We start from the raw sequence: 10,941 nt of genomic DNA on the forward strand, positions 1-10,941 counted from the left end.
AGTTCCGAAAACGGATGACTATTCACATTTTAGACGTGCACTGAAATTAAAAGTCGCGCACAGTAGCTGTTCCACGGCCGCGTCCGAGTCAAAGGAAGAAGAAATAATCAGAGAGGAAAATTGTTTCAATCATAGAGCAATTGCAACATTTATTGAAGTGTTGGCTTTCTTGTATTGATTTTTCAACACATTACAAAAATACATATATGTTCAAAACAGCAGATGTGTACTGTTCTGAAATCACTTATTTTTTCACAAGGATGCACCCCCCCTCCCCCCACCCTCGCCCCAAAAAAAGAGAACAAGGAAACTATTTTGTACAAAGAGTGTAAGTGAAAGTTGTGAAAAGTGAAATATGAAAATGTATTTAAAATTACATTTTAATGTGCTAGCACAAGACCTTCAACCAACCATGAGGATAAACACCAAAAAAAAGAAGAAGAAGAAGAAGGAGTCCATGAATGTCTGATAAAATGATTCGATAAAAGTATTCCTGCACAAAACCACTGTATTCGTTTTTCTCATTTTTGAAAATCATTTTATTTTACACCCGTGGAGCATAGCTTCACCTAAAAACAGCAAATTCATTTTAAAAAAAAGAAAAGTGAAAAAAAAAATACTTAAAAAGATGAAGATACCAAAAGTCAATAATGGCACCACTGTTAGAAAAAAAATGATAACCTGGCATGATTCTGCAATATTACATTAAAAAACAAACCAAAAAATCTGTTCATAGAGTGAACAAGCAATCATACAGAAATATATTCATGTAGATAAAATCCCTCCACCAGGACAATCATACAAAAACTGCTATGGCATTCAAATCATTTGAGAAAACATTGGAGGAAAACAATAGTTTATTATCATTTTTAAACACTTACACAGAGTATTTCATTAATGGCATACTTCAACACTGTAAACATATTGTAAGACTGAATGTCCATGTGTGTGTGTGTGTGTTTGGGACACTGTGAGGGCTCCACTCTTCCAGTTGCACCACTCACTTTGGCCTAAGTCTGAAACTGGGCTTTCGGGGGAACGTGCGCGTTCTCGACAGAACCTTGATTCTTTTGCAGTCGTGCGTCAACACGTGTAAGCAAACTGAAAGTAGCTCTTCAGGCAGTCTCGCTTTTCAAGTCGATTTGATAAAATATGTCAAACTAGCAGGTAAGTGGATAGCTTATGAAGAGCTCGACAGCTTGTTCCTTTTCGAAAATCATTAAAAGAAACAAAGAGCGCTTTGAATTCAAGGTACCGCGTAGTTCAGTTTCTTTAAAAAACTAAATGGCACAGATAAAATCTGAAAATAGGCCAAAATGGGAGGTCAAATCTTCAAGTGACAATGCTTTTGATGATTGAGATTTGCAGTAGTAAAATGAAAGATGTATTCTCAATCTCCTTTCATGTGGCTTTGCTGTCTCCCTCCCCTCTCACGCTCACTCTGTCTCACTCTGATGGTCTGTTATAAGATGTGGCGAGTAGATGTGCATTTGGTTACAGAAAAAAAAATACACTTTTCATATGCTCCCAATTTCATTTGAATGACTATTCTCCCTGGTCAAGGTCTTGCTCTCTCTCCCTCCATTTCTTTCTCTCGCATCTCCATTTCTCAGTTCCAATCTTTCATTTTATGCTCTGAGAATAGCCCCCTACTCAAGGTCGGCCGGCCATCCCTTAGTGCAGCTGTGCTCAAAATTATCATAACTCATTCAGCCTCTCTTTATATATATATATATATTACAGATTCATTTCAGAATGAACGATGCAGAAAATAAAAACTCCAATCCCCAGAAGACACGAACTCGCACACTGTCTCAAAATCTGTTACTGACAGTTAAACCCGTATCACTTTGTGAGGCGAATGAACAGGCTTCCCTTTAAAAGCAGCGCTAATACACGAATCTGAGCTAGTGAACTGTGAAAAGACGCCGTCACAGAGAAGGGCTTAGAGCGCGCCGCCGAGAGGAGAACGCACGCCCAACACGGACTGATATGAATTTCATCTGAAACCATTTTGTGCGCCGTGAGGGGAACACAGGAAGTCGACCTGGGTCAGAGAGAGTCGCCGTGCCAGACATGAGCGGGAGATGGAGAACGATTTAGAGAGTGTTGAAGCAGGTTTGGATTAACAAATTACCTTTAAGTAAAGCACACATCAGGTGGGGTCGTGGGTACTCGGACAGTCTGATAAAGCAATAATGTATGGTAGTTACATTTAGCATATACTGTGGATGACGCAAGCAGCTGGTCTTCTGATTGTTTAGTCTCGGCCATATTTCATGGTCAGTCAGGGCTACTTTTACATATATAAAAAAAAAATAATATATTTACAAACCATAAACAGGACTGTTCTCCTTCTCACATTAATCACAAGTAGTCTCAATTTATTCAACATATTAAATATGGTGGTTTTAACCTACACTGGGAATGTACTGAGCATCAGTTAAGGGTTTCTCCATCAAGTGCAACCTTTATTTATGTCCTTTGTGAAGCAAGGACAGCAATACAGTAACTGCATTTTCAAATTATTCACATGCCAATGTTGAAAAGGACAAAAAATAATAATAATTCCCTGAATAAATTAATAGGAACTCACCAGATCTCTAAGGTAATGCTGGATTTTTTTAAAAATCCGCCATATTGTTTTATTGTCAGGCTGACATTCAGTGCTTTGAGCCTGTACGAAGGGAATGGATTGTAGTCCGCTGCTGCAGTTAATATAGAAAACAATTATTTATTTATTTATCTTACTTTTAAAAGCTATCTGCTTCACACAAATTTATTCTCACTTGATAATAAGCTTCCTTACAGGAAAAAAGAATGAAAATTTGTATTAAGGGTGACTTCTTTTATCACATTTTTGTAAAGAAAATTCTATTTTTTTTAAGCACATTTCAAAACTAACTCCATATGAAATCCCACAAAGATGTACCTGCACATGCCAAATATCATTACAAAAATCCAATAAATACAGAAATTATTGCACAGTAGAAAGGCTCCATGGATTCCTAACTGATAAAATCCTCAGACGGTTTGCCAAGAAACACCTAGTTAGGCATTCTAGGCAAGTTCTCATTAAAGTTTCCCTTTGTTTATATTCTCAGGTGGCAGTTTCTGTGACGAGGAAAAGAAAGAAGAAAGAAAAAAGGATGAACATCAATCATTCTCAAAACATTTTCTAGAGAGATTATCCAGCCAAGCCCCATTGCAGAAAGTGGTTATAAGGATTTTGTGTGTGTGTGTGTGTGTGTGTGTGTGTGTGTGTGTGTGTGTGTGTGTGTTTGGGTACACTCTATGCTGTGTAACTAATGGTTGCTGGCTTAACTTCTGTCTGCTTGCTCCAATTTGACCTCGCTGGCCATCAAGTGTTCACCATGCCATTTCTTCATGTGTTTCTCCAGTGTGCTGTAGACACTGAAGGGCATGTGGCAGATGTCGCAACGGTATACCTCTTTTCCATATTGCCCGTGGGTCTTCATATGGCGCGTCAGCTTGGAGCTCTGGGCGCAGGCGTAGCTGCACAGGTCACACTTGTAGGGCCGTTCCCCCGTGTGGCTGCGTCGGTGCACCGTCAGGTTGCTGCAGTTCTTGAACACCTTGCCGCAGAACTCACAGGTGTCATTCCTCCTCTCTTTGGAGCTTGGAGGCCTGCCAGGTCCGGGTCCCCGCAGGAGGTGTGGGGTGCTGCTGCCACTGCGCCCTGAGGCACTCCCGCCTTCCATTAGCTCCCCAGGTGGGGTGGAGAAACGGAGGCTTCCCGTTTCTGAAGAGGAGTGCTCCGAGGAGGTGGCAAACGGCGACTGACGGGAGTCAGTGAATCCCAAGAAAGGTTCTCTGATGAAGTGGCGCGAAGCAGCGTAGCCAGCCAGCAGCTGAGAGTAGACGTTTTCCGGGGAAATGAGAGGTATGGTCGGGGGAATCTCCAGCTGTTCTTTCTCGATCTTGATCCTCTTGTTGTTGGAGGGGCTCGGGCTGGTGATGGGGGTGGGCCGCCTCTGGAACAGCCCGGGAAAGCACTCTGCTTCAGATACGCTGATTCTGCCATTCATCACAGGCCTCTGGTCCTCCTGCTCCTCTCGCTGTCTGTCAGGTTCCCTCTCATTTTCTCGTTCTCGTTCTCCTTCAACCCCCTCTCCGCCGTCGCCGTTAGGTTGTCTCTCCAAGCTTCGCTTGTTAGGGTTAAGTCTAAGGTGATTGTCCAGATGGTTGTAGGGGTGCATGATGCCCACCCCGCCACTGTCGTTTACTCTATCCCCACTCGGGGGCTTCTCACTGGGAGACTGTCTCGAGCCATTTTCTCTGTTCTGGGTGAACTCTTGGGAGTCCTCGCTTAAGTTGGAATCTGGCCGACTGCCATTTTGCAGTTCTTCCTCCTCTTCCTCTTCCTCCTCCTCTTCTTCTTCCTCTTCTTCCTCCTCCTCCTCATTGTCCATCCCCATTCCTCTTGCATCTCCCTCCCTATTCTTCTCTTCACCCTCTCCCCCCTCCCCTCTATTTCCCTGTTCTGGTGAGCCGGTTATGGCCCCAGACTTGTTGTGCATATGTGTCTTCATGTGCCTTTTAAGCTTGCTGGCCTGAGAGCAGGCGTGATCACATAGATGACACTTGTACGGCCTCTCACCTGTGTGACTGCGTCTGTGGACGATCAGGTTGCTCTGGAACTTGAAAATCTTGCCACAGAACTCGCAGGATTTCGATTTCCCCGGGGCCTGGTTCTGACCCTGTGTGTCAGGAGGGCTCGAAGAGCCGTGTCCCCCCTGAGAGGTGGGTGGCTGAGGGGGATAGGTAAGAAACGGCGAGAGCTGGGATCCGGGCTGGAAAAGCGTGGGACTCAGGAGGCGATGCATGGGTGGCACACGGTTGGGTGAGAGAGGAGGCGTGGGTCCACCGTTGTTGGTTGTGTTGCCTGCCAGTTCCCTCAGCCGACGGGAGAAGTCCATGGGCGGGGGCTCCATGGGGGTCATTCGCATCACCCTCTCGAAGGCACTGGGGTGCTGTGACAGCAGCCCCATTTCCTCTGGGCCCAGCCGCTCACGAGGTGGTCTTGGGGGAGGCGGTGGGCTGACAAAGGGCGGTGTCGCGGGCAGCCGCGTCTCCATGTAACCCGGAGGATGGGGGTGATCCCTGAGCTGGGGTCCAGCCATGCGGAGGAGGTGGAATGGGTTGCTGGCATCACCAAGGAAAGTGGGGAGAGGGGAACGGGGCAAGGCGTCAGCTCCTGGGGGTGGAGGAAGAGCCATGCGGGGAGTGAGGGAGCAGTTGACTGGGTGGTTGTCCAGGTAGATGCGGATGCCATGGGTGTGCTGGGCGTGCTGAAGCAGAAACCAGGCACTGGTGAAGGTCTGCTTACACGTAGTACAGATGTAGCTGGATGGCTCATCTTTTTCTGTGGACCAAGAGAGGAAAGAAAATCACCATCAGTGATGAAACAAGAAACTCAATCTTTTTTTTCCTTCGACAACTAAACCAACCCATAATATTTTATTAAACACAAGCAAATGAACTGCGCATTGTTTTTCGGTGTGTGAGTGTGAGTGTCTTCTGTGGGCTTTTGTGTTGTCTCTGTGTGTGTAGTGTATGAAATACATGTGCAGTCAGGGCATGTGTCTACAGGCTAGTGTAGGTGGCAGGTATTGCCCTTAGGCCATAGCATATTATGCTAATTCTAATGTCAGCTTGGCTTTAATATACAGATCCATCTCGTCTACTTTGTCATTTCCATATGAAGAAAGGGTAGGCAGCAGTGGAAAAGGGGGAAGAAGGGAGGTGGGGGCGGCAGCTGGGGAAGGGAGGTGAGATGTGGAACTAGAGAAAGAAAGCCACTCAAAAGGAAGGAAGGAAGAGCGAGACGACGTGTAAACAGCAAGAGCCGACACTGTATCCACATTAAATAAAGCTCTACGTCACGGATGTAATAACAGCAGTAAAGTGATCTGTTGTGACTCCGCATGCAAACACACGCACAGAGCTATATGCCACACACTGACAAATTGGCCCTTTAAATGTTGAGACTTAATAATGCCAAATGAATCTATCAGTCACTGTGGCGTGGCCCTGTCAGCCTGCTTGTGACTCATAAAAAGGGCCTTCGTAGAGATTCATCTAATTCAACACAGGCTCGTGCTGGAGAGGCATTTCCACATTTCTCGTGTTTGCTCACAAACCATCTGCATCTACTTTATCATCAGTGGCTACCGCGAGCGCAGTCGAGTTGGTACGGTGGTCCCAAAGTTTGAAGCCCGCCAGGGACAAAACAAAGACGGGAAAGTTAGTAGCGCTCAAAGTTTTGTGTGATCAAGAAAGCAGTCCTGAACCATTGGCTGACGAATAAAAAACACACATTTCCCCTTTTTCCCATTTCCTTTTTCACTCGTCGTCTCCCTTCTCTCTACACCTCTGTGCACACTCGCACAGATTCACACATACACTCGCGCTGTGGAGAACAGATGAGCGAAAGCTGATGTTGGATCAGTGTCTAGTACAGGAAGCTGATTTGGCGGTGTGATTGGTTTGGCTTTCCCCAGGGGAGAGAGGGTCAGAAAGAGTTAATGAGGGGCTCATTTACTGATTCTGTCTGTTTTTCTCTGCTATTAGTGGTGCTCTGGTGTAGCCATCGCTCTCGCTATTTGTGTGGGGTGGGACACGACCTGACTCCCGCTACTTAATGCGTATGCGCGAGCGTGTGTTTGTGAACGTGTGTGCGGACATGTATGTGGATGTATTTTTTTGCGTACGCCTGTGTGTATGTGTGGGGCGAGTGGCGGGCTGCCTGCCCGTGTTTAGTTTGGCTAAGCTTCACACGGCCGCTTGGCAGCAGAGAGCTGGACAGCTTAACAGCTTGGACGGGGAGAAGAGAGCGAGAGAGGGAAGGGGAAAGGAGGAGGAGGAGAGGGGGTAAGAAGAGAGGTGGAGGGACTTTAAGGGCCAGACGTGCTTGGCTAAACACGCGTGCACGTACGCATACACACAGACAGCACACATACGCACACACGGGGGCTGCTTACATGTCCCCAGGGAGCAAGTTAGGTGTATAGACTGAATAATCTCATCAATGCACAAGGATCAATATTAGATGAAAATGTGAGTTTAAGAGAAGGACTGGTGATTTCTTTTTTTCCAGTTTTGTCTACATTTTTGTCAGCGCACAAGGCCTCATCAGTACAAGTTATCCAATCAAACAACACCAGTCCCACAACCTTCCAGCCCCCCACCGCTACAACAACACATTTGCATCTTGTCATATCTTACACAGCCGTGCCATATGCTGTTAAAGGAAGCGTGGCAGCTAATAGAGTGGCAGCTGATGGCTGCTGCCTAATGACGGCCAAAGACAAATTTCATCAACTTCCCAAACAAGCAAGCAAGGAAGGAAGCAAGCCGGGTGGGGGAGGGGGGAAACCGAGACAGGGGGAAAGAATAGAAAGCAAGTGCTGTGCTGCCAATTTTGGTATCAAGTAAATACGGCACCGGTGTTGTCGATATCGATACCAATACTGTTACTTTTAACCCATAAAGCCAGCTTATGTAATGGAGATCAGTGTGTCATGACTTATGAGATGAATCAATGATTTGCGAGTTCTGAACTCATTTTAACGATTTTTACTTTAATCATAATTAATTAACACAACAAAACACAGCTTTTCATATATTTTGAAACTGCGTTTTTTTGGGAGCCTGTCTCTAAAGGACTGTGGCTAAACATGCCATAAACTATAAATAAAATAAACTTGAAAGACAGCAAAAAGAAACATCAGACATCTTTTGTAGTGTATGAGGTGAATAACACAATCTAACACAATTCAGTGAACTCACAGGATAGAAACAAAGTATCAATCCTATCATTCTAGTATCAATCTGATACCAATGCCAGTGTTGGTACATCTAGGAATCACCAAAGGGACGAGAGCGGTAAAACAAAGCCTGCAGCCTCCCTTATGAGTAACATCACAGGGCACTACCTTCTTGTTGCTCGCCGACTACGAGCCATGACACACACAGCTGCACAAATAAGTTATGTTACAGACATCCTCTCTCCATTCTTTCCTCTTATATAAAGACTTCCACACATGCTGAGAGAGCGTCGCTCGACAGTGCTCCGGCCAATAAAAGCCTTCATTAAAGAATCACGGTGGGCCGTGTCATGCTTCAGTTTGTGGTAATTACAGTCGTCTGCCTGACACACAGGCAGGGACCCCTCCACCGCTGACCGCCAAGGTCAACTACCAGTTAGAATAGTTACATTCTGCTCTCTACGCGATCGCTGATGCTGGACCTAATCGCCCAATTTACTCCAGCACGCCATGCGCGCACAGACACACACAGCCTTTACACACACACACACATTCAGCGTGTGTGTGAATGAGACTGAGAAGAGAGGTTAAATGAAATGGAGTCACAGCAGGATTCGGTAATGTGGTACAGTGCATTTTGCTGTTTTTTTCTTCTTCATTTTGCTAGCAATAGTGTGGTTTGTAAATGTTCTAGTGTAATGGGATTCACCTCGAAAAGATTCCCAGCCCAGGTGTTCACTCCAGCAGACTTTTCCCATGAAAGAGAGGAACACAATACAGAACTGAGACCAGCTTAGGAGGGCAACTCTTTGTCCTGTGCAACAAAACAAGGGCTAAGGGCCAGGAGGCCTGGAGGAAGTTATTAAAACATTGGCACATGCGTGGAGCTGAGGTGGGCCAGTAATAATGCTCTCCTTCTCTCCTGGGTTGTTTTTTTTTTTTTTTACTAAACCACCAGGCCAATTAACCCAGACTTCGGGGACTAAGATCTGAGCTTTACATCAGATTTTATTCTTTCCAGATTGCCTTTTATAGCCATTATTTTGCCTTAAAAAGTACAAACAAAATGCCAGTGAAGGAAGGGGAGCCATGACATTGACTGCTTGCATATGGCCAGTGTAGTTGGCTGGTAAGGGTTGACGTAGACACCAGGTGTATGGCGGAGACATATGGAGTTGTGTTTAATTCACATATTCCATCTCTCCGGCTTGTCTGATTTATATTTCAAAGCATGGGCTTCCTCCATTACACTTACATTATGAGGCCTCTATCGGGTGTGCTAATCCACACGGACTTATAATAAGACCACAGAAGGATAACAGAATTCCACAGGCTCAGCCTTCAACGAGAGGGGCAAACAGGAGCCTCTCTGCTGAGTGAGAACAGCGAGTGGATGATAATGAATCCTCGCTGATGCCAAATTAACTCTCAGAAAGCTCAGGGAAATACAATCATAACTGAAAATAAGTAGCGATGAATTCCAGACCGTCAACTTCTGGACAGCACCAAACCAAACAGCATGAATGAAAAGTGTAGAACAAAGTTGTTTTAATGTAAAACAACCCAAAAAAGAATAACCCAGTGCAGGTTTTTGGTTGTTAACAAGAAAACAACTGGGGTAGAGAGGATGTGCTATACTCGGCGTCTCTCACACACACACACACACACACACACTGCAGCATTCCTGGGGTTCACGTTCGCTGTACTGCTCCAACATTCCATCAAGGGCGACAGAACGCCACAGCGACAGATTTGCATACAGAACAAAGCCGCCCGCCGGCTAGGCCACTGGGACACAAACCTGCACCCCTGCAGCCCCTCCTCTCCTCTCCACCTCTGTGCACGCACTCACACTGCCTCTGATGCACGTGCACACGCCTGCACAAGCCCTGGGAGTACGCATGTGTGCACCTGTCAGGGGTTAGCTGACACCTCTGCTGCTGGCAAAGCAGCTTCTCATTAGCATGGCTGTGATCTAGGGGTCCCCAGGGGTCCCAGCCTCCTCACCTCACCCCTTGCCCCCCCACAAACCTCTGCTCCTCTCCTCCTTTTCCTCCTCCTCCTCACTTCTCCCAACTATCCCTCTCGCTCGTCCTCCTCCTCCTCCTTCTTCTGTGCTGCACTCCCTTTCTGCTCTTGATGGCTTGTTTGTCATGAAGCAGACTAATCAGGAGACACAGGGCCACGCAGATCAACTGTGGAAGCCTGTGTGTGTGTGTCTGCTTCACAGGAGATAGGGAGTTTGGACGGTAAACTACAGTACAGCCCCCGCTGACAGTCACACATAGGTGGGTAAAGAAAGAGGGAGATGGAAAGAAAGAAATAAGTGGAGAGACTGTGGAGGGTGGCAGTAGTAGGCAGGGGGTAAGGCTCTCACACAGTGTGGCTGGCTCCATGCTAACTCAAACCAGCTTTAGCCTGCTAACCATATACATCTGTGTGTGTGTGTATGTGTCTGCAGCCAATATGACCAGCTGAAATGCCTGACAGCCTCAGATGGGATTTTAAAGAAACAGCACTCTTTTTAAATTGTGGCAAACTCAGAGCCACACACAAAATATATATAAATATTTATTATGATGTGTTTTACTATGGCCTCCTTTCTTTTTTTAATCTCTTCACTTGTCTGCGTGTTTTCTCTCTTTTCCCTGTCTTTCTTTTTCTCTCACGCACACACTAAGCACCTGTACATGCTATCTGGGTACTCCACCCTGACCCTCATGCCTTTTGCTATGTGGGTCAAATGAACAATATAAGGGATCGGGTATCTCCAACAACTTGATCACAGACACGCACACACACACACTGACTAGGTCCAGCTGCACAGCAATGCATGAGTGGAGGAGGCTCTCATGTAGCACGACTGAGGGAGAATGTTACCGCCATGAGGCAAGCTATCCCAGCCAGGGCACGGAGGACACGCTGTGAAAAATAACTGGCAAGACCTCTCCGTCAGTAAAGAGCTATGACTTTGGCTCAGGTTCTAGGACAAAGAGGGAGAAAGAGGGAACGATATAAAGTAGAAGGGGAGAATAAAAAGAAAAAGGGAGCTCCATAAAGTGCATTAGCTAAGCCCTCTGTGCCATTTCTCTAAGCCTGACTCATCGCTATCAGCTCCTAACTGGTCCCAGCGCCTGTGTGTGTGTGTGTG

General features: G+C 46.1%; 1 protein-coding gene across 3 annotated transcripts in view; it reads right to left on the reverse strand.

The window, feature by feature from the left end:
- Nucleotides 1-123: 123 nt before the first annotated feature.
- Nucleotides 124-10,941, reverse strand: part of bcl11bb (BAF chromatin remodeling complex subunit BCL11B b) — a 36,982-nt gene continuing 26,164 nt past the window's right edge. For 2 of the 3 annotated variants that reach the window (XM_005917769.3, XM_005917768.3), the window contains exon 3: nt 124-5,386. In XM_005917769.3, the coding sequence (XP_005917831.1) occupies nt 3,321-5,386 (2,066 nt within the window). In that variant the 3' untranslated portion in view covers nt 124-3,320. The remainder of the gene's footprint in view (nt 5,387-10,941) is intronic. The other variant, XM_005917771.3, reaches the window with a different exon arrangement.

Source organism: Haplochromis burtoni, unplaced genomic scaffold (genome assembly GCF_018398535.1).
Source record: "Haplochromis burtoni strain Fernald_Lab_line unplaced genomic scaffold, NCSU_Asbu1 Contig_28, whole genome shotgun sequence".
In the NCBI taxonomy this organism is placed as follows: domain Eukaryota; kingdom Metazoa; phylum Chordata; class Actinopteri; order Cichliformes; family Cichlidae; genus Haplochromis; species Haplochromis burtoni.